Source organism: Monodelphis domestica, chromosome 3 (genome assembly GCF_027887165.1).
Source record: "Monodelphis domestica isolate mMonDom1 chromosome 3, mMonDom1.pri, whole genome shotgun sequence".
NCBI lineage: Eukaryota > Metazoa > Chordata > Mammalia > Didelphimorphia > Didelphidae > Monodelphis > Monodelphis domestica.
Window position 1 is genome coordinate 267,913,558 of NC_077229.1, and position 25,142 is coordinate 267,938,699.

Here is a 25,142-nt window from a genome sequence, read left to right on the forward strand (position 1 = left end):
TTGGGGAATGCAGCTGTGAATCCATCCCTCGTGCTCTGTAACACCACAGAAGCCAGATGGCAGGGAGAGGAGAGTTTCAGAATTTGTGTGGTTTTACTATATTTTTGTTTATGCAGTTTGTTTGTTTTATATTTAAAAAAATTCTGACTAGTTCCATTATACTTTCTTGGAACTAATCCTTAAATCTCCCTGGCTCCAAACTGAGTCAGTGTAAAATCTAGAGCCAAAACCTGCATATTATTGGCATCAAACTATTCTTTCTTTGCCCAACTTCAATAGCAACTTAGTTATTTGACTAGCTATTTGCTTTTGCGTTATGATACTACTCTAAATTAGTGACTTGACTTATAAAATGGGCATGTTACCCTTGTGACATTTCCATATGAAATCATTATTTATTTGATATAAGAGTGACAATAACCCTTAATCAAGGAGTATAGTGGGAATTCAAATAGGAAGTGATGGTAGTGTCATATGTAAATATTGCTACAACACAGTGCATATACATACATATCACAACATCTTGAACCTCTTTAGGAAGATAGGGCTTCTTTGATCTTTAAGTTCTGGGACCTAGTCCTGATATACTCATCATGATCTATGGATAAATCTGAAAAAAGTAGGAGAATCTAGTAGAAACAATAATGTACTAAGTTAAAATACCAGTTTGAATCCCATTTCTGGTAGTCAGTCCACTCACTGCCAAGCCAAATATGTTGCTTGCATATTCCTACCTCTTCCCCAGTGTTCATACCTTCAGTTCTCCTTTTTACTCTTAGCTTGGAATGTTCTCTTGTTCTCAAATTTCTAAACTTTATTCTTTCTTCAATAAAACCTGCTTCTGAGCCCCCAAATCTCTTTTGCCTCATATATTCCATGCAACTAATCATCTCTATTATGTGCTTGGTATATATCATAAATTTCTTTCTCTTACTATAGTCATTTGTTTATGTCTTTCTGTATCCCTGTACTATAAATGCCTTGAACAGAAGGGCAGATTAATTTTCAGCCCTATTTCCTCTATGTTTTCTTACCTAATGGTACTTAAGACATGAGTTGAGTTCCTTTTTTTAAAAAAAAATATTTAAATTTATTTAATTGATTAATTTTTTATTTATTTAATTGATTAATTGAGAAAATTCTTCCATGGTTACATGATTCATGTTCTTTCCTCCTCTCCTCCCAACCCCCTCCCGTAGCCGATGGCAATTCCACTGGGTTTTACATGTTTCATTGATCAAGACTTATTTCTATATTATTGATATTTGCACTAGGATGATCATTTAGAATCTACATCCCCAATCGTATCCCCATCGACTCGTGTGATCAAGCAGTTGTGTTTCTTCTCTGTTTCTATGAGTTAAGTTCTGATTGCTACATAATTTTTGGTATGTGCTTGATTTGTTACTTAGCTATCCAATCAAAAAAGAGGGCAATAATTGCTGCCCCCAATATAGTCGGCTGGAATGTATGTGGTTCTGTTTTGTGGTGTTTTGTTGTATTGTGTTCCCATATCTGCCAACTCCCTTCATTTCTTCATATGTATCAGGCCCCCTGTAGGTTATAGTAATTCTTTAAAACCACTAGATTAAAATACCAATTTGTAAGCGTAACTCACATGAGTTCATGTAGCTTTTCCCAAGCTTTCTGGTCTGTTAGCTGCTAAGAAACTGGCACAATATAGCTCATTGTGGTATGGCAAAATACAATGAAGACAGCATCCAAGGCATACTGAATTCTCTGAGGATACTGCCAGAGCCTTCCTAGAAGTTCCAGAGAAAATGGCAAGAGTGACCTGGGTGGGCTATAAATAGGATTCTACTCTGGTAGTTTCTGTGATCTAGTTCCTACAGTATCACTTTATATTCCTGAAATACAATTTTTTTTGCATCTTTTTTCAACTCCCTGGAATGGAAGTAGGCAGGAAGTTGTTACTCCTAACTCCATAGGACTAAAGCAGTATTCTATTCTCCAGAAACCTGCCCTTCCTCCAAACTTCTTTATTTCCATTGATGGTATCACCATCTTCTTAGCCCCCTGGCTGAGGGAATAATCTTGCAGACATCCGTGACTCTTCACAGTCCCCATATCTAATCAGTTGCCAAGTTTGGTTGATTTAATTGCTACAACATCTCTCACATCTGTCCCCATTTCCGCCACTAAGCAACTAGATTATTAATCTCCTGACTTTGAGGCTCCCGCCCCTCCAATTCATCCTCCACACATCTTCCAAAAGAGTCTTGCCAAAGCCCTCACCCAAAACTTTCAGTGGCTGCCTATTACTTCTAGAATAAAACACAAATGCCCCATCCTATATATTTAAAGTTCTCCACATTTTGGCTTTAACCTCTCTTTACAGCCTCGTTTCCTATTGCTGCCTTTTACGGTCTCTACATTCTAGTGAAATCAAACTACTATCTTTTCCCAAATTGCCACACTCCATGTCCTGCCTACATGCATTTATTCACTTACCTTCAAGTTACCTATTAGTTACAAATTTGTCTACATGTGCTTTCCTAAAATAGAGCAAAACTTCGTGAGAGGAGAGACCATTCTTTTTTCTCTTGACACCACAAGTAATACAAAATAGAGTAAATGCTAAATAAATGTTTATTGAGTTAAGTTGAAAGGTTCCTGGGACAGGGACAGAAAAAGGGAGAGAATGACACAGAAAGACCAGTCTGGAAAAAAAAAAGGAGAGGAAGTCTAGAACATCAGGGGTAGGTGGGAGACATGTAAGTATGAAGAATTGGGATAACGCTCTTCTCATATCTTATAGTGCAGGAGGTGGTGGGACAAAAGGGGACAGAGAGTCATAGATCTTTGTCACATGTCTAGGGAGTCTATGGATTTTAAACAAATGCTTAATTTCTGTATGCAACTTTCCTCTGAAATAGAATTCTGATGCTTAAATACATTAAGAAATAGTGGCTGAGGGGGCAGCTAGGTGGCTCAGTGGACTGAGAGTCAGGCCTAGAGACAGGAGGTCCAGGGTTCAAATCTGGCCTTAGACATGTCCTAGCTGTGTGACCCTGGGCAAGTCACTTAACCCCCACTGCCTAACCCTTATTGCTCTTCTGCCTTAGAGCCAATACACAGTATTGATTCTAAGATGGAAGGTAAGGGTTTAAAAAAAACAAAGAAATAGTGACTAACAGGAAAGCTCATTCTCACAGGCAGGAGTCACAACTGACCTGCTTTTTACATAGTATGACTCCTTTCGTCTCTACATAAAAGGCTTCCAACTGTAAGAGAAGAGAGCAAATTCATAATGCTGGAAGACCATCTTGAGCGGGGGAAGGGCAGGAAGGAGAGAGAATTCCAGAGAAGGAACAGAGGAACTGAGAAGATCCAAACAATTGAACTGACTTTGGGAAACCCACCAGACAGGATGATCGAAGTGATCGAAGTGAACCTTTGAGCCTGGAGCATCCTCCTGTGAAGCCTGACCCCAGTATCCAGTGGAAGACAAACCAGAGCGAATAGGACTTTGCCAGAAAGCTATTCACCCACAAGATTTCCTCTAAATCCCTCTAGACAGCCTTGAATTTAATATCATATCTAGGACAGCTAGGAATCAGGACAGCTCTCACAACTGACCCCAGAGGGTCAGGCAGGCAAAGCCTGACCCTACAGGACTTGGGGAGAAGGGGTTCAATTGTTATTTAGGGACTTCCTATTTCCCATCTTCCTATCACCTTTATCCCACAACTCACTTGCCCTACCTTTCACGTGTTCCTTTAGAATAAATAACTCTTTATTAGATCAAGTGCCTGCTTCATAGTATCCAAGAAGGGAGACTTGGAGTTTGGGGGAAGGAAAGCTACACTTCTCGAGAAACTGTCTGTCCTGTACCTTATTTCAACCAAGTTTCTGAGGGAACAGTAACCTGTGATTCTGAAGGCAACCAGAGTGGGGTTTACCAGGGAAAGAGAGAGGGAAAACAATCCATCCCCTTTCTCCACGTTTGGCTCCATGCCATCTCTGTCACACTCTGGTCCTGAATTCAGTGATGGGGGACTCCATTTCTCTCCCTCCATTACACAACTTTATTGATCTCAACATCCCACCAGTCTTCGTACACGAAAACAATTAAATCAGTAAGAATTACTTTAAAACTCCCTTAAAAATGAAAAACAACATATAATCTTAGGACAATCCAAAAACCTGAAAAGAAAGAACCAAGCTCAATTAGTTCTAAATTTCATTTTGTCTGAACAGTGGGAAAACAGAAACTTCTGACATCCATTTCACAAGGGATAGAGGAACAGTGCCACTACAATCTGGAAAATCCACATAACATTTTTTGGCCTTCCCTGCATACCAAAGAAGTTTGAATTTTTTCTTTTTCTTTTATGGGGTGTTTATAGTACCTTATGTGCACTTATGAGTTACTAAGTTTTTAAAGCTATCTCTTACATCTTTAGCCATCGTGTGTCATCTTTTTGCTTATTTTAACTTTAAAAGAAATTATGTACATCTATAGTATTAAAAGAAAAACATGTTGACATTATATAAGACTATCCATGTATTTTATGCATTTATGAGTTTCTAAACTTTTTCTGTGTCATCTGCAGGTATGTTGTCTATGGATTCTGCAAACCTCCCCCCCAACTTCCTTTTAATTTCTTTTGTCAAGACATGATATAGCAAAGCCACAATGGAAATTCACAATATGGAAGGAATACCTGTACTTTCTTGTAATAATATTAATAGTAACTTTTTTGCTACTAAATATCCCTTACACCAAAGTTCTTGGTATGGCATACACTGTTTAAACTTATGATATGACTTCTTCTGGTATTTATTTTCCCTGATGGTGTGATAGATGGAGATCTGGGTATGGAGGCAAAAAGACTAGAATTCAAATCCAGTCTTAAACTCTTACTAGCTGTATGAACCTTACTAGCTAGGTGACCCTGGGGAAGTCCCTTAAGCTCTGCCTCTTCAGTTTCCTCAACTGCAAAAAGGATTTAATGATAGCACCTATCTCTTCGGGTTATTAAGATTAAGATTAAATGAGATAATATTTATAAACTACTCAGCCCAGTACCTGGCATACAGGAAACACTTAATAAATGCTGGTTTCCTTCTTTCTTTTCTGGCCAAGGCTGAGCTGACTCCAATAACCTAAAATGTAACTAGTAATAAATGTAATGTCTTATGCTTGGATTTTTTTTAAAAATCAACTTTATATTTGACAAAAACTGTTGAGAAAACTGGAAAACAGAATGGTGGAAACTAGGTATAGACCAGTATTTCACACCCTATACCAAGATAAGGTCAAAATGGACACATGATGTAGATATAAAGAGTAACATCTTAATAAGTAAATTGGGAGAATATAAAATGGCTTTTCTGACATCTATGGAGAAGGGAAGAATTTATGACCAAAAAAGAGATAGAGAACATTATGAGATATAAAGTGAATAATTTTAATTATATTAAATTATAAAACTTTGGTTACAACTAATGTAACCAATATTAGAAGGGAAACAACAAACTGGGGGAGGGGGTTTTATAGCAAATTTCTCTGAAAAAGGTCTATTTTCTCAAATTTATAGAGAACTAAATCAAATTCATAGGCATAGAAGAAATTCTCCAATTGACAAATGGTCAAAGGACATGAACAAGCAATTTTCAGATGAAGAAATCAAAGCTATTAATAGTCATATTAAAAAAATGTTCCAAATCATTTGTGTCGTGACTAGAGAAATACAAATCAGAACAGCTCGTAAGTGCCACCTCATAGCTATCAGATGGGTCACTATGACAATAAATAAAAGTGATAAATGTTGGAGGGGATGTGACAAAATTGAGACACTAATGAATCGCTGATCCAACTGGAGGGCAGTTTAGAACTATGCCCAAAGGGTTATAAAACTGTGCATACCTTTGATCCTATAATACCACTACTGGGTCTGTATACAAAAAAGTGCATAAAAAAGAGGAAAGGGTCTAGTTGTACAAAGATATTTATAGTAGCTCTTTTTGTAGTGGCAAAGAATTGAAAATTGAGTGAATGTCCATCAATTGTGGAATGGCTAAACAAATTGTAGCATATGTTGGTGACGGAATACTGTTGTGTTATGATGATGAGCAGGAAGATTTCAGAAAAAGCTAGGAAGATCTACATGAACTGACGCAGAGTGAAATAAGCAGAAGAACACTGTACACAATAACAGCAATGTTGTCCAATGGTCAGATGTGAAAGACTTAGCTACTCTCAACAATACAATGATTAAGGACAATTCAGAAAGACATGACAAAGGATGCTGTCTACCTCCAGAGAAAGAACTGTTGGAGTTGGATACAGATCAAAGAATATTATTTTTCACGTTAGGTTTTTTTGGGGTTTTATATGAGTATTCTCTTATAGCAATGACCAATACAGAAATATGTTTTGCATGCTAATACATGTATAACCAATATTAAATTGCTAACTATCTCCATGAGGGGGGAGGGAAAGGAGACAATTTGGATCTTATAATTTTAGAAAACATATATTGCAAATAGTTATATGTAATTAGAAAAATAAAACCATCTTTGAATTAAAAAATGAAAAGAAAATCAACTTCATAAATATGATAGACTGCAAATGAGGAAAATAGGCCCAGGGAGGTTTAAATAATTTGTTTATCATAAGTAGTAACAGTCAAAGTTAGAATTTGAACTGAGGTTCTGTGACTCCAGAACCAGTACTATTTTCCACTATGCCACTTTGACAACAGCTCATATGAAAAAGAATTTGAATCAATAGTATGATATAGCAGGCAAAAGATCTAATGAGATCTTAAGATTCCTCTCCATCATTCTTAGAGAATATAATTCCACCAAAACCAGCCCTAATCAAAGCTTATCTGGAATACCGTATTCTTTTGTGGGTACCACACCTTTGGGAGAACAATGACTTGGAGAGTCTCCACAGGGGAGAGAAATCAAGGTGGTGAAGGGCCTCAAGCCCATGCTTTAAGAGGACTAGTTTAAAGAATTTGGAATGAGTCATTTGGAGAAAAGAAAACTGCAATGGCACATGATAGCAGATTTCAAGAATTTGAAGGGTCCGTCACCTGGAAGAAGGATTAGCCTCTTCCTCTGGCCAGATACCAGAACTAAGAGCAATAGGAGAGAGTTTTAAAAAGGGGGTTTTTTGGATGAATATTTTCAGTCCCGGATCACTAACCAGGCATTAGACATTTCAAAATGTATGTCCTTTAGGTATCTCAAGCTCATCACATCCCCTAACAAGAATGTATTACTTTAACAACCTCCACCCCACCATTATCTCCTGGTCAACCTATCTCTCTTCTGAATGTCTCTATTTTTGTGGAAGGTACCACCATTCATCCTTCCTTTCACTCAGAGTCACAACCTCATGATCATCATTGATACTTCATTTTCTACCCCAAATAATTAATCTTGTTATAGCCATCTCCATTACCATCTCTCATATCTATCCCTTCTCTACCAATCTACTCCAGGTCCTCTTTCCTGGACTATGTGGTTTCCTGGTGGTTTCTTTCACTCAAATCTCTCCTCACACCAAAACATTTTTTTAAACCCTTACCTTCCATCTTGGAATCAATCCTAAGTATTGGTTCCAAGGCAGAAGAGCAGTCAGGACTAGGCAATGAGAGTAAAGTGACTTGCCCAGGGTCACATGACTAAAAAGTGTCTATTTTCATATTTGAATCCAGGATCTTTGGTCTTTTGGCCTGGCTCTCAATCCACTGAACCATGTGGTTCATTGTATCAATGTATCAATGTATCAATGTATCAACCCTTTGATACATTCTTTATAGTTTTCCAAGTGGTTTCCTACAGTGCAGTCACTTCTCCTTTCAATAAAATCTAATGGTTCCCTATTACTTCTGGACCAAATCTCAAATACTCTGTTGGTCATTTAAAATGTTTCATGAAAACAAGACAAGATATATTTTATAGCTATGGAAGGGGAGTGAATTGTTAACCAAATAAAGAAAGGTGATTACAAAAGATAAAATAGTCAATTCTGATTACATGAAATTGGAAGGCTTTTGAATGAACAAAATTAATGTATCTAGAAAAGGAAGGGAAGAAGTTAAGTGGAACAAAAGACTTTGTAGCAAATATTTCTGATACTGATCTGATATCCCAGATATAAGACCAAAAGCCATTCCCTAATAAATATGAATAAGTAGTTGTGAAAAGAATTGCAAAATTGTAACAACCATGAGAAATAATGTTCCAAATCACTAATAAAAGAAATGTAAATCAAAATTATTCTGAAGTTTCATATCACCCCTAAAAAACTGGAAGAGATAACAAAAGATGGAACTAATGAGTCCTGGAGGAAGTATGAATTAGACCTACCATTTTGGAAAACAATTTGGAATTGTGCAAAGAAAATAAATAGTCCTTACAGTTTCACTCAGAGATGATGACAATAATAATAACTAGTAATTTTATAGTGCTTTAAGTCTTGCAAAGTGCTTTACAAATACTATCCCATTTGATTCTCACAACCCTGAGAGGTAGATGCTATTATTACCCCCATTTTACAGATGAAGAAATTGGGGCAGAGGGAATTTAAGTGATTTGTTCAAAGTCTGACAGCTAGCGAACTGATAGACTATATTTGAACTAAGGTCTTCCTGATTTCAGGTCCAACCATCTAGCTGTCTCCTGATTGTCCTAATGGACCTCTCCAGCTTTTCATTTTCCTTCCTAAAATGTAGCATATTCCAAGGAAGCCAGTAATAAAAAGAAAGGTCATATCTGATCCCAAAATATTTACAGCTATGTTTTTTTTGTAGTAGAAAAAAAGCTAGAAACAAAGATGCCCATTAATTGGGAAGTAGTGGAATAAGTTACTGAGCTGTGAGATATGAGGAATGCAGACATGTGGGAAGACTTGTATGAAATCAAGCAAAATGAAATAAACAGAGCCATGAAACAATATCAACAATTGACTCTAATAATGTAAAGACACACACACACACACACACACACACACACACACTCCAACAACAACAAGAACAACAACAACAAAACTATTAAAACTGATTGCTAAGAAAGCATAAAGACCAAGCCTGATCTAAGGGAAGACATATATGAGAAAGTATCCTCCCTTCTTTACAAAGATGAGAGAACCATGGGTGTGGAATACTATAGATATCAGACTTTTTTGTTTGATAGATTGGCCACTTTTACTGAACAGTTTTTATTTTCTTTTAATTCCTTCTTATGAGATAGACATTTAGAAATGGGTTGAGGAATACACTAGTAAATGAAGTAAAAATAAATGATAGCAAAAATTACTTTAAAAAATTAACTCCTTATAACCTGGCTCCATTCTAACTTTCCAGCCATTACTATTTATTCAATGGTCCACCCAAACTAGCTTTCTATTGTTCCTCACTTACAACAGTCATAACTCTCATCTTCATGCTGCAGCAGTTTCTATGACCTTGTCTACAATGTACTCTCTCCTCATTTACCTCTCTTGGAATCTCTGATTTCTTGCAAGGAACAGCTCAAACATCACCTTCTGCAGGAGCCCACTTGCTAGTACTTTCCCTCCAACTTCTGTCTTTGTATTGCTTGCAAGGGCAGCTAGGTGGCATAGTAGACAGAGTGCCAGAGCTGAAGTCAAGAAGATTCATCTTCCTGACTTCAAATCTGGCCTCAGCAACTTACTATCTATATGAACCTAGACAAGTCACTTACCCCTGTTTACCTCAGTTCTTTATCTGTAAAATGAGATGGAAAAGGAAATGGCAAGCCACTCTAGTATCATTGCCAAAAAACCCAACAGGAATCAGGAAGAGTCGGATACAACGGAAATAGTTCAAGGACAACAAAAATGCTTGTTAAGGGAATTGCAGTTATCCAATAGTTCAGTGATCCCTTCAATTCACAGATCCTTCAGTTCTGAGTCTCACCCCTCTCCAATCTGGAAAGTTACTTAAAAACGATTTGCATCATACCAGTCTCCTTGGTATGGTAAACCTTGGTATGGTATGGTAAACAAAGCAAACAATTCAAGAGCTCCCTGCTTTCTATCAAATCAAATCTATATTTCTCAACCGTCTTTTTAGGCCTTCCAAAATATGGCACCATCTTATGTCACCAATTTTATTCTACCTTACTTGTTAACGTGCCAGCCAGCCTGTTCTGATGTACATCATGCTGTCATCTTTGCTCATATTGCTTCTCATCTGACCCTGATGCCTTTCCCTTCATCTCTATTTCAATTCAAACAGCCTTTCAATAAAATCTAGCTCAAGTTTTACCTCTCCTGAGGGGCAGTTGGTTGCTCAGTGGATAGAAAGCCAGGCCTGAAGTCTGGACCTAGGTTCAAATTTGGCCTGAGACACATTTTAGTTGTGTGACCCTGGGCAAGTCACTTAACTCCAATTGCCTAGCCTTTGCCATTCTTCTGCCTTAGAAGCAACATCTAGTATCACTTCTGAGATACAAGGTAAGGATTTTTTAAAAAAATCTTCTAAAGAATAAGCCCATACCCTATCTCTGCCTTCTCTGAACTCATTTGGCAGTCAGTTTATAGAATATAATTTAGCATTTAAATTTACACACATAAACTGATTTTGTGGAGTGAAAATCTTTTGTTTACTAATACATTTGCATAAATATCCCAAAGAAACTCAAATCCATTAGAATTGATTAAGTGCCTATTATGATTAAGTTCCTACAACATTACCATTATAATAAGATATTTGAGAGATCAAGACAGCGTCCCCAATTTCCAGGAGTTTAAACCCTCCAATGTCCTCCCACAGTGGTTCCAAAAACTCAATGAAAAGCCTTTCACTCTCAATATTCCAATAGGGAAAAAGGAGTTGAAGTTAGCACCTCTAAAGGTGACTGATGAGAAAAGAAATATGAAAGGGAACCCTGTGAAGAAGAGAAGGGAATATATGAATGATTTCCACATAGAATAGTAAGAAATCCTGAACTATCTGAACGCCTCCCTAAGACCACCCTTCCTCCAAAGGAACCTATCTTATTTATACTTTCTAGGAAAAGAGAGTCTACAACCTTCCACGGTAACCCATTCCAATGTTCTGTGACATTCTTTCTTTTAAAACAACTCGTCCCAAATAAATGCCACTTTAGAAACTATTCTACCAAATATCATATCCCTGGAATTAGCCACATAACAGTTAACAGCATTCCACAGACTCCCAGAGCCTTTAGGTCAAAAGGGAATTCAAATATCATCTAGTCCCAAATCCCACCCAAGGGGACCTTCTATGACATCTTTACCATATGGTCATATATCAAACTTAATTTTAAGAAACATACTTGCATGCAATACATAATAAAAGACATTTTAGTAAACGTGAAGTAGTTAAGGCAAATACCAAAGATTTTGGGCAAAGCTTCAACCAATATACATATTCTCTTTAGCTGGAACTTGTTTTCTCCTAGGAAAATTCTTGGGCTGGTGATAGACATGGCATATAGCAGTAAAGATGTATTGGTAAAAAAGGGAATAATCATATTCAAATTTTTATCTAATAGTCTGACTCCCAAAATAAGCTTCCCCAGACCAACACTACAGTTGTCTGGATTCCATCAAAATAAGATTTCTCAACTACAAGAAATAATATAAAAATAAAATTGTATCTGTCAACTTACATGCTGCTGGTTGACCTTTCATCAGATCCTGAAGGTCTGTGGTAATTTGGAAGACATGACCAGTGATCTGCTGGACAGAATTTTTGAGGCTGTTTATGTCTTTGGAATGGGCTACAATAGTCCCATTCATTTGACTGACACAGTTCCAAAGGTTGGTGACATGCTTGTTCAGCCCTTCCTTTATCCTGTGTAGGCTCCCAGAGATGGAGTCCAATTTGCTGCAAGCTTTCTCAACATGAGACACTCTGCCTCCGACAACCACGATTTCCCTCTGGACACCCTGAGCACTTTCCTTACAGATGTCAAGGTCTGAAAGGACTTGCTTTTGTAGCCCCTGTAACCTCACCTCCAGATCCCGACAGCAATTTCCAGATGGGGCCTGGGAAGGAGTGGGATTCTCAGTGGTCCTTTCTAGCTCATCCAGCCTCCTGGAAACACTGTCTTCTGCTTTTCTGCATGTAGAAATGGCACCAGCAAGTTGCTCTTGGCAGTTGTTCAAACCACCCTCAAGATTTTTTATGTCTTTTTCAGTGTCATTCAGATGAGAAAAGATTAAACTCAAATCTACTTGAACTTTCTGGATATTAAATTCCACTTCTCTGAACTTCCTATACATGGTGTCATTCAGAGCCTTCAGAAGGTCAGAAGTGTCATCCGTCTTCTGTTCACTACGCTTTTTGGAATCAGTGTCTTCTGCGACCTGAGACCCTTGGAGGTTCTGCAGACAAAGGTTCTCCACATCTTGGATTTTATTTTTCAGATGATTAAGTTCAGTAGTAACCTGACCATTGCCAGATCCTGGCAAGACTGACTCCAGGTTAATGACTTTTACATCAGTGCCATTAGCAATCTCTAGGAGACTGCTACCTAGACGGTCCTCCAGGGACTGTATTTTCTGATCCAAAAGTTGCTTCAAGTCATCCACCTCACCATTAATAGTACCACGCAGAGTTTCCTCGATGTAAAAACAATGTTCTTCTGCATTCTTCTCTGTCACATTGATCCTTGCATCCAACTCATTCCATCTTTCATCAAAACTCTCATCTGGTTCTGGCACAGTGAGATGGTCAAATTCATTATCTAGCCTCCCATTTAGCATTCTGGTGGCTTCTGCAACCCTCTCAATTTTCTGGTCTAAATCCTTAATCTGTTGCCCAAAGTCAACAGTTTTATCATGGTTACAGCAATCTGGCTGCTTTGATGGAGTCTGTATCTGAGCTCGAAGGTCATTTATTTCCTTTCTTAGACTTGTTTCCTTTTCTCCAATAAGTTCTATCATGCCCAAGTAGCTACTTCCATAGTCATCACACTGTTGTTGGAGACCAGTCAATTTATATTCACAGGAGTTTTTCAGGTCCGCCATTTTCCTGTCTATTCCCTCCATGAGCTCCTCCTTCAGGGCCTCAAATTTGCTATCTACATAAGCTTGGTAGAACTCGTTGGTGGGGATGGTCACCGTAGGCCCCTGGGCAGCTTCCTGAAGCTGTTTGAGCTGTCCTTCACAACCCTTCACTTTCCCATCCAGCTCCTCCAGCTTGTCACTCTTTGTCTTCAATACATCCTTAACCTCAGCCAACTCAGACTTAATGTCCTTCATTCCTGATTCCTTACCACCGAGGAGCCCAGGAAGCTGAACTGTTTCTGTTTCGCCACCAACGACACTGTCTGGCCCTGGTGGGTTATGGAGACTGTTAAGCCATGATGCCAGCATTTTGCTGGCATCGTCTTGAACAGCATGTTTTAAGTTTTCATTTACTCCTGCGATGGAGGACTGAAGGTCAAGGACTGTCCTTGTAAGACGAGAAACTTTGTCCTCCAGTACCTGTATTTTCTTGTCCTGCTGTTCCTGCAGGCCTGGCTTTGGGCTTGCTGTTTGCCTTGGTTCTGTGGGGTGCTTTGGTTCACTTGTTTTCTTTGGTTCTGTGATGGGCTTTGGTTCGGTATCTGTGAAAGCAAAAGTAAAGTAGGACAAGACTTGAAATTTCCTGGCTTTAATCATCTTCCCCACAGCCCACATATGCATAAATTACATCTAATCCTTCCTTCATAAATATTCTACTACTGGTAAATGTGTTTTATATACTTTGAAAATCAACCAAACAGGGGCAGCTAGATAGCACAGTGGTTGGTTAGAGCAGCAGGCCTGGAGTCAGGAGGACTTGGGTTCAAATCTTCCTGTGTAACCCTGGGCAAGTCACTTAACTCCAACTGCCTAGACCTTACTGCTTTTCTATCTCAGAATCAATACTTAGAAGATAAAGGTTTTAAAAAAGTTACCCAATCAGTACATTTATTAAGTACTTACTGCATGCTAAGCGGTGTATGAAGACATTGTTTCCTACAGTAAAATAATGAAATATAGTCCTTGGGCTGCTTGTTGACTTCACTTCCTAATGCCATAAACTACAAGCTTGGCTAGACCCAGTGCTCTTCTAGATGATGGAATTCTGCTACATACTCTGCTTGTCTAGTCTTTCCATTTTCCTTAGTGTTCCAATGTGAGGAATAACTAACCTCAATATATAGCTGGGGAAACCAAAGACATGAGACAGAGAGCCGAAAGAGGTCTCTTCAAGTTTCTCAGAAGCTGAGTGGCAAAACGAGGACTGGAATACAGATCTTCTAATTCCTATCCTAATCCACTTTCTACAACACCACAGTGCCCATTCTGTTTTCCCTATTGGATTAATAGATGCTAAATGAATGTTAAGTGACTAGATGAATAAATGAAAGGATGAACCTTTCAAGAACTAAAAAACCTCTGTTTTATACCACTCAAAAGAATGTGACAGAGTAACAGATTACTGTACCTCTTGTACTCCTGAATATTGTTCTAGGCAAAAGCCATTGTGTTAGAGTAAAGAGAGAAATCAGGGCAATCTGGGCTCTACAGGACCATTTGAAGCTGATAGGCTTCTAGCAGTTTTCTAGACACTTTCTCTATCTCAGGTACTTACTGAGAAGACTATTAGTAGGGGATAAGGTAGCAGTTTGGAATATACTTTTGGGAAAGGCAGGTTTCAGAAAAAAGGAGACAAGACATCGCCAGAGCCACAATATTGTCTGAAGTCAATTCTTCCAAGTAGATGCAGTTCTTAGGAGTACCTTATTTTCTGGAGAAAACATCGCTCTCCTACCCCCAAACTTCTAATTGTCCTCTACCTGATTGATTGATTTTGAGAGGCAAACTTCTCAGCCTGGCATTTAAAGCACTCCTCTGTATGATCTCAACCCATCTTTCCAGACTATAAACTGGACTCCTTGCTGTATCTCAAACACAAGCTGTATTTTCCCCACCTCTAAGTATTTGCACATGCTGCTTCTGCTACCTGGAAAGGTCCTTCTCCCTACTGTTGTTCAGATGGTATTTCCTTCAGAATGCCTTTGCCAGTTTCTCCTAACCTAAATGTGTTCAGAGGATGGAGCAGTCAGAACTCCCGTGAGCACTTCATCTGTACCACTTTTTCAGCATTCATTTGTCCAATTCAGCCTTGTTTATGATTTGTGACCTCATCTTATGCATTTGCTAGTTTTTATGCCTTTTGAGGGCAGAGACTGTGTCATACTTTTGTAGCTCCTGCAGAAACAAACTTTGTGTTTTGCACACAATTGATGTTCAATAAAATTTTGTTGAACCATGCTGAGTTCAGTTGTTTTTTTTTGTCTTATCTATAAATAATGAGCTTCATCTTCCTGCCTGAGAACCCAAGAGTAGGTTAGAGATATCAGTTCCAAAATGGGGGCAGATGCCAAGCTTTAGGTGTACAAGAAGAAGTTTGTACTGTCCATCAGGGTCTATAGATGCTGTTTCACTTGGTACCACTTAGTACTATTCCCCAATGGCCAGTGCCTTCCCTTCCTAACTACATGGTACTTATTTTCATTTTTTTCTCTTTATATTTATTCTGTATGTACTTCTATCTGTATTTGTTCTCTTCCCCATTAAAATATAAGCTTTTTGTGAGTAGAGGTTGTTTTAATGTATCCCCAGTTGCTAGCACAGTGCCTGACACTTAGTAGGCATTTAATAAATGCTTGTTGGTTGGTTGATTGAGCTTTCTAGGTACACTGGGAAATCTCCTATGGTAGCCAGTGACCCTGTGGCCTATCCATGAACATGTGAGATTCTTATCCTTAACTAATCAGGGAGGTGGTGGAGGCAGAATTCACTTCTTCTAGTAGTTATACAGGTCCCGTTGTTACAGTAATAACCAGTTCATTTACCAAACATCTCATAACTTCACATAATTCCAAAGTTTGAAGAGACCTTGGGAATTTCCTAGGTTAACATTTCTCATATTAGTTTGGCAACAGAAAATTTATTGTTCTTGACATATATTTATGAAACCATAACTACTGGAGGGTTGGGTCATGGAATACTCTTGCAATAAAAAGTTAGGGAAATTTTGGAGCAAATCAAAGGAAATTAAAACTATTATCATTCTGAAAGTTTACTCTGTGCATTTTTGTACTTTTATGTTTACTATTTTGAAAGGGAACAATATTACTATCATTAAAATTTCCTCATAGAGCACCCTATTCCATTGGGTAAGCTCTATGGGTCACAGTTTCAGAAATGTTGAAATGTTTTACAATTAGAAAAGTTGTGGTTCAGAAAATTGTCATTTGCCTAGAGATGGACTGAATGAATCTTAGATTCTACATTTCCTAACTCAGTTCCATTCACCACAGTCCAACCAGTTAGTCACCGCAATTTTCCTTCAATTAAACAAGATTACAACTTGATGAAAATAATCAGGAAACATTTCAGATTTCAAAACTAAAGAAAGTATCAACCACGGAAAGATAGTGTCACTTATGACTGACCTACTTGTATAATTTTAAGAGTTTTATCTTTGTTATGTTTATTATTATATTAAACTTACACACAAGGAAAATAAGCCCAAAAACAAATTGGAGTTCAATGTTTTGAATTACTCTACTAATTGTTAATTACTCAAAGAAATAAAACTTTATGATAGAACAATGACAATTTTATTTTGCTGCAATATTATCTTCTGATTTGTATATTCAGAAAAATTACTAAGACAACCCACTGAATATTTCAGACTATGGGATAATTTAGGCAAATGTCTCAGGCAGGAAGACAACTCAAATTCATTTTCTCCATGAGATAATAGAAACTAATTTTTTCATAATTAACATAGCCTGAATATCCCATATTTTGGAAGGCCTTTTATTTAAGCCTACATGCATGAAATCCTAATAGAAATCATACAAATCACTAGTAAGGTTAAACTTAGACAATCTGTGTCTTAGATCCACAATCACAGAGTGTGAAACTCTGGGATGCGTCTTTGTAGTCCCTTCACAGATGAGGAAACTGGGGCCTGGGAGGGGAAGTAATTTGCCCATGGCCATAATGCCAAGTCTCATGACCCCAAGGCTGGTACTATTACCATTACACCCCATCCAGTTTGAAATAATATTTCCTGCAAAAATGGGATAACAATCCACTTTTCAACTCATTTGAACCTGTTCCTGTTCCTACTATACCATAGGACAGAACTAGGTGCTGAGGGAGATATGAAGATTAGCTAAGACGCAATGTATTCCTTCCTATACTCCTAATAAACAGATGGGTTTTATGACAAATCATCTCTAACAAGTCATGAAAGAGCAGGAAAGTCAATGCTCTAATTAGACCTGCTTTAGTAAATCCAATGACTCCTGTACGTGTGCATTCACTCCCCTACACTTATTTATGGCATACACATTGTTTGAAGCTCTCCAATCGTTAGAAATAATAAATTCTACTGATTTTAAAAAGCCCTAAGTATGCATGTCAAGATCCAATAAAATGTTACCTGTGGCTTTCTTCATGGTATTCCGGGGCCGAGCAGGTGTGGGGAGAGTTTTTGCTGGTTCTTTAGGACCTTCTTGGCAGTCTCCACCTTTAAACCCAGGGCAGCATCTCCATTCCAGCTGGGTGACTGTCTTGAACTTAATGGTATATCTGGGCCTGAAATTAACCCGATACCTGGCAAAGAAAAGGATAATGATTTCCTTTATCATTCTGTTTTTAAGTCACTACCTTCATTCTTAGGGTCTGAAGGAGGGGACTTCTGCTTATATATCCAATATGATCTAGAAGGGGCTCTCACGTTCTCTTTTGTCTAGCTCTGCCTTGAAATCAGACTCCCATGATCTGATAAAGAAGGCCAAACAGTTGGCCAGGTATTAATAGCTGTTATGAGCCTTATCCTGCTTCTCACTGAAACTTTCTATACTCTGGACTCTACTAAAGCCAAAAGAAGTAGAAAACTTCTAAAAACCTTTGATTCTGAACTTCTTTCTGGTCTTCACATGTTTACCCCTTCTCCCTACCATATATCTTTCTCCAACAAAAATTATGGTGTCTGGTGTATGGCTCCACTTCTTATTCACATCTCTGAAAATAAAGCCAGTATCTGGGGCACTTCTATCAAAATAAAAACCTTGCAAACATTTCCCTACTTCTCTTACTAAATGAGAAGATACCAGACCCAAGGGGACTGGCTATCTCCTTCTTGGAATTTATGCGTGATATTAGTCAAAATTATACTGGAGATAAAAAGGGAAAAGAAAAACATTATGGGTAACATGCCCATAGATAGGGGTATATGAGATACATATGAGGTAAATACAGAGGTAACCTTAAAGGGGAGAAAGGCAGAAAGTTTTTGAACTGAAAAGTCTATTATATTGTACTTTGATTGCTATATTCAATCAACCAGCAGTCTGGGCAAGTGATTTAATTCTGACTGCCTAGCCTTTGCTACTCTTCTGCCTTGGGACTGATACTTAGTAAGGAGAAGGTAAGAGGTTTTTATGATTGTCATTTATTGGGTTTATTTTAAAAAAGAATGAAATGCACAACAAATCTAAATTACAACACTTTATTGTAGCATTGGCAAAGGTCAGATTTTTTAAGTCAGTGAAGACTGGGCAGTATTTCCATGTGAAATTTTACAACTTTACAAGTTTTATTTCTTATTTAATTCTATATGCAGAAACTGAAACAGGGGCAGCTGGGTAGCTCAGTGGATTAAGAACCAGGCCTAGAGATGGAAGGTCCTAGGTTCAAATTTGGCCTCAGATACTTCCCAGCTGTGTGACCCTGGGCAAGTCACTTGACCCCCATTGCCTAGCTCTTACCACTCTTCTGCCTTGGTAATGATTCCAAGATGGATGGTAAGGGTTTAAAAAAAAGGGGGGGGGGGGGAAGAAACTGAAACAGTGGTAAAAAGAGAAAAAAGAAGAAAGAAAATGGCTGGAGAAAATGATTTAATCAAGTAATAGCATATAGATCTAATCTTTGACTTAATATACTATGGCTACTAGAAATCAAACAAAAGGCACAACTTTCCTAATAAACAAAAGACTGTCAGAAACCAATCAAGAAACCTCCTTTCTACTTGGGATGGAGGTGGGGAACAAAATGAAAGCTCTGCTTGTTTCCATACTTTGTTTAGAGGCAGAGGCTGTAAACCCATGAAGACCAACAAAAATTTCTGATTCATTTCTTGTTGCTCTTTGTTGTTTTTTTCAAAGACATGCTTATTAATCTATGACACTTATCAGTCACCTACTCTGTGAAGCCATTGTACCAAAGACACAAAGACAAAAATTGTTGATTGAATCTAGATCAGAAAGGTTTCATTAGATGGTGGAGCTTGAGCTGAGTTTTGAAAGAAACCAAAGATTCTAGGACAGAAATGAGAAAGTTGTTCATTCTAGAAAATGGAAAAGCCAGTGCAAAAGCATGGAAATGGGAGATGACATGCATGTGTGAGAAATTGTAAGAATAGTTTGCTGGGATCAGAGCATAAGAAGAGATATCAAAGGACTCCAGATCTAGAGCTGAAAGGAATCTTAGAAGCCATCTAGTCTAACCCCCTCATTTTACATATGAGAAAATTGAAGTCAAATTTACATAAAGGTAGGAAGTATCACAGGTGAGATTTGAACCCATGTGTTTTGACTCCAGAGCAAATGAGGCCAGGTTAAATTAAATTGGGACAATTAAAACTAGCCTATTGCTTCTCAAAGGGTAGTCCTTTCTAGTTATGAGCAGATAAGCTTTCTTGCCTTTCTGCTCAAGACAGATGATGGTCAATTACATTCTCTGTGAAGAGGGGTTAGGCATAGTCAAGACTTGGGATGTGGAACTCTAAGTTTCTTTCTGGAAAAGGTCATTTTTTTTTTACAGAAACCTTAGGATTTGGGAGCATGAGACAAACATCTATAGCTAACTGTAGGATGTGCCTGGGGTCTATAATTAAGCCCTTTCAAGTGATCCATAACCTCATGGGCTTACTCCCTCTGATAACCTAGATCACAACCTACCCAGGCCTTCTTATCCCCTGAGAGTTTGCCCATGTTCCTTCATACATCCTTTGTAGAGACTGTACCCAAATGCTAGAAGGCTTTTTCTAGGTCTTTCTATCTCAAGGTTACCAGTGTAGCACTCTGTCTGTCTTTGTTATGTCTTGTTCTGATACTAAGTGAAAAAAAATAAAGGTGAACTAATAGGATGCTGATTGAATTGGGCTGGCGTATGAGAAGGTGAAGAAACTGGACAGGGGAGGAACCATGGCTTGTCTACCTAGAAGTTTATTTCAGGGTTTATTTCTGCCCCTTTTGGTACTCTAAAGAGAAGGTGGAGTTGGGGACAGAGCCAGAATGTTCTCTAGCAATGGATGTAGGACTAATGCAGGAGGGAGGCAGGCAGCTTTCCTGCTCCAAGCTCAAGCCCGAGCTGAGTGGGACAGGAAAGTTCAGGTCTACATCTCCCAGAGGTCCTACTTAATAAATGTTTGTTGAATGAATGTATAGAGTCAGATGTTCCTAAGGCCCCTTTTAGCCCTAACGACTATAAATTCCTAATTTTACAACTTTACAAAAGGCACCATTTCTATGAAGAACAAACTTTATATCTGTAGATGACACTACTGACAATGATAAGAGCAACTTTGTGTTTAATTTAGTTAAAGAAGTGGCTTTTTCCAAAAGTGCCCCCCCCATAAGGCCTTAGAATCAGGGGCTAAGAGGCCCCTGTCTTTCTTCCCATCCCACCCACTAGGAAACAGGACTGTACAATCTGTTGTCCTGGTATCCATTAAAAGAAAATGGGAAAATTCTGATTTGTCTTTTGTTTTCTTGAAGAAGAATATTTAGGGGATAGGAGTAGCATGCAATTTCATAAAAATTTACTAAACTCAGCCAAGTCTTTTAGGCTGAGTGGGTAAATCTGTTTGCATTTAATACGGCCCATTTAGCAACATTGGAATGATGCTGAGATATCAGAATATAGTAAAGAAAGATGAACCGAGTCAGAAATATCAAAGTTCTTGATGCCTCCTCCTCCTCCAAAGAGAAGGAAAGAGAAGTCTGATCTTTAACATCTCAGACAAGAAGTAGACTAGCCTCTGTAATACTGAGCCTGTGTAAGCTACACTTTGTAAAATTCCTAGCTTTTTAAACACTTCTTCCATTTTCCCTCCCTGAAAACCACTTAAGGATTGGCTTTAAAGTGATATGAATTTCTCCTGTAGTCACTCCCAGTCCTCCCCTTGCTCTAATAGTCTAACTTTATAGCTATGGAGTCCTGGAGAATAGCAGTCATAGCATTTTTTCCCCAAGCCAAACATATGGAAGAATCTTCCCTGGAAAAGTGATACAACCAAGAATGATGAAGAATATACCTCACTCCCAGGGGAAACATTTTCAAATATCACAATTTCTTTTTTAAAAATTAAAATTTTATTCTAGGCCTTGTTGCTATTGTTGTTTACTGATATAATATACAAAAATAAAAATCATGACCATAAATTCCATAATTTAGTGTTTTTAAGACAAGTGTGAATGTTGGTTTTAGCAAGATAATTTTAAAAGTTCTAGTTCCATACCCCTTTCTAAATTATTTTTCTTCTGTATGTTATTAAAGTTTTATTAGTACCTTTGATTTTTAACATGCATTATTGTCCAGTATAATTGCATATAAGAGTGAAAAAGTCAACTGGTTAAAAGTAAATTCAAAAAAGGCCCTATCTGACAAAGTATTCAATATTACTCACTTGAAATCACTCACCTCTCTAAATGAGGAGTGGAAGAAAGTATGTTCTATCATCTGGAGAGTTTTTCAAGATAAAGATTAGTTATACAGTATTATTGTCTCTACACTCAGTGCTTTTATGAATTCCTAGTGTTTGGATGGAACTTTAGATACACAGTTCTGGGATCCTAATTTGGAAGAGAGAATGATAGGAGTAATCAAACCCTACCCTTTCCATCTTTAGTAACTTTCCTAGATCTAAACTGCTTTCAGGAAAATTTTAGCTCCTCTGCCATAATATTGAATTATGTGCCATATCTGCCATAATACTGAATATTATGGATATCCCCTGGGTGCAGAGGAGGGGAAAAAATTGGGCTTACTGCACCATGATGACTGGGTTTTAAAACCAACTTTCCCTCCTTGTCCAGGGAAGTGGAAGAAAATAATCATCTCTACACTTCTAGGGAGTTCACCAAATTGCAGAATTGTGGGATAGTAACTAGAGTTGCCTTAGTCAACAGAAAACTATGAGATAGTGGATGACGTTCATTATCCATTTCAACACATCACCTCTACAGCTTCAGAGGGACTTTAAAGAAACCTATAGAGATTCAGGGAATAACTGAATCAAATGAGAGGGTGCATGTAGCTAATGGTCTCAAGGTCAAAAATTCATGTGATGAAACAACTCTGCTTTAGCCTGGGATCATGTCCCATCCAAAGGATACCATGGACAATTAATTAGTTCCTGTGCCAAACTTTGGGACTACTCAAGATCAGGTTCAGAGAAGCCTTGATTCAAGACTAGATGGCTCTTTGAACCTGATCTTTAGGTTGCCTTGAGCTTACCCTAGAACAGATTCAAACTGTGGGAGTCAAACTCTAACCAATCTAATCTCCACTGATTCCTTCAGGTCATTATAGGCAAAAGGGGGAAAAAAAGGCAAATAACAATCATACCCTTAAGAGATTACCCTGAACTATACCAGGTTGCAAAAGAAGCTAAAACTTTTTTCCTTTGCAGCATCCCTTTTCTCTAAATTAAATACTTCCTGCCTCTGCAAAAACCAAACAATACTGACAGGTATCTTACTTTGCTCATCCGTTCTGCAAATTCTATAATTAAAAATTCATTTTATTTTCTCAGTAGGAAGAATTTTATCTGGATTTCAAAGTAGACCTAAAAAATTATGTATGCAACACAAAAAAGAAGAACTGCATTTGAATCCCACCTCAGACAACTTACCAGCTTTATAATCATGTGCAAGTCATTATTTTGGCCTTAGTTTATCTATGAAAAAGGAATGATAATTGTTATTATTATTTCTATTGTCTTGACTTCTTTCTAAACTGAGGAACAGTTTTACCACAGCCACCACTGGCTCCAATGAAATAAAAGATTCTAATTTACAAAGTCTAGACAAAGTGCTTCACTTTGTAAACTAAAAAACAAACAAATAACAAATGAGACTTATTTACCAAGAACAGACTCTGAGTTATGAAATATCTCTCTCTCTCTCTCTCTCTCTCTCTCTCTCACCCTCTCTCACCTCTCACCTCTCACCTCTCATCTCTCATCTCTCTTCCAGGAAGGGAGTTAGTCTAATTTGATAAGAAATCTGTGATAATTTATTTATCCTTTTCCTTTTGTTTTTCTTATTTTGTTCTTTATGGGTTCTGCAACAGAGTTGCTTAGAGAAACAAAATATCTTATCAGGAAACAGAAGTAATGAAAGCTTATGGCATTTGGGACAACATATTCACCTGATACTTTTAGAACTTGGTGACAAACCCTTCACAAGTCATCTGTTACCTATCAGTCATTGTCTTACCAATTTGCATTTTACTGTATATAATGGCACTAAACTGCTTAAGAAAAGTTGACAAAAGACATGAAAAGCATTTTATAAAGCAATACACAAATATGACCACAAGTCATTATAAACTCAAGCATCTTGCAAGATTTGCTAAACCTGCTTTCCAAGGCATGGCAAAAATGTATTGTAGACAGAATCAGAAGCTTGGGAGACCTGAAGACCCAGAGTCACATGCTGTCTCCACCACATATAGGCTGTGACCCTGGACAAGATATTTACTATCTTAATATATATCAACTTTCCGCACAAGAGTTGCTAATCTGCATTAATAGAGGGACTTTCCTCAGTGAAAATCTCCCTCTACTAATGAAATCAAAGCTATAAACCAAAGGAAAAATTCTCTAATAGGCAAAAAGCATTGTTTTTGAAAACCATAGTTTTATGACAAAACTAAAAACTGAACTCAATATTTATGTTTTTACGTAACACTCAAAATTTCTGACTCAACAAAGAAAAGTCGTGGAATGCTGCAGATTGTCAAATGTTTAAGATTTGTCATTGGGCTTCCCTCTTTTCTGTTTCTTATTTACAAGGGAAGAGTTAATGGATGGACATGAGAAATAGTACTCATATTAAAAAGATATCAAGAACTATTAACTGAGAAAAGACAAGGAAAGGGAAGCTGTCAAAGATATATATTCATTCAATTATTCAAGCAAAGATTTCTGGAATGGCAAACAGGTATAAGGTACTATATTGGACATGTGGTAGGATAGGCAGATTAAAAAGGTAAAAAGGGTAGTGAAGACAAAGGCCAAAACAAAGTCCAGACTGAATAATTGCCAACCTCCACATAACCTCGTGTTTACTATATGTAATGTCTATTGGATTTTCTTGCCTCTTGAAAATGACAATCACTTGTACTTCATCTCCCATTTTCTATTACTCTACATATGATTTATTTTTAAAAGGATTTTTCCTAATTGCATGTAAAAACAATTATTAAAAAGATTTTTTCCCTAGGGGCAGCTGGGTGACTCAGTGGATTGAGAACCAGGCCTAGAGATGGGAAGTCCTGGGTTCAAATATGACCTCAGACACTTCCCAGCTGTGTGACCCTGGGCAAGTCACTTAACCCCATTGCTTAGCCCTTATCGCTCTTCTGCCTTGGAACCAATACACAATATTGATTCCAAGACAGAAGGTAAGGGTTGCTTTTGTTTTTGTTTTTTTTTAAGATTTTTTTTCCTAAATGCATGTAAAAACAATTCTTAAATTTAGTTTTTCAAAATTTGAGTTCAAAATTCTCCTCCTTTCCTCCCTTCTCCTTCATTAAGAAGGCAAGTAATTTGATATAGGTTACACATCTACATATGGTTTTTTAAAACCCTTACCTTCTGTCTTAGAATTGGTACTATTAGTTCCAAGAGCTAGGCAACTGGGGTTAAGTGACTTGTCCAGGGTTACACAGCTAGAAAGTGTCTGAAACCAGATTTGAACCCAAGACCTCCTGTCTCCAGGTCTGGCTCTTTATCCACTAAGCCACCTAGCTGACCCTACAATATGGTCTTTAACTATTATTTTCATCTAAAACTATTATTTCATCTAAAGTCTTTGTTATG

At 37.7% G+C, this 25,142-nt stretch overlaps 1 protein-coding gene across 1 annotated transcript in view; it reads right to left on the reverse strand.

Annotated features, from left to right (window-relative positions):
* The window catches only part of EMILIN2 (elastin microfibril interfacer 2), a 72,645-nt gene that overhangs the window by 19,831 nt on the left and 27,672 nt on the right, over positions 1–25,142 (reverse strand). The window contains exons 3-4 of the mRNA XM_056823754.1: positions 17,472–17,644; positions 11,644–13,587 (exon numbers count right to left, since the gene is read on the reverse strand). Of these exons, the coding sequence (XP_056679732.1) occupies positions 11,644–13,587; positions 17,472–17,644 (2,117 nt within the window). The remainder of the gene's footprint in view (positions 1–11,643; positions 13,588–17,471; positions 17,645–25,142) is intronic.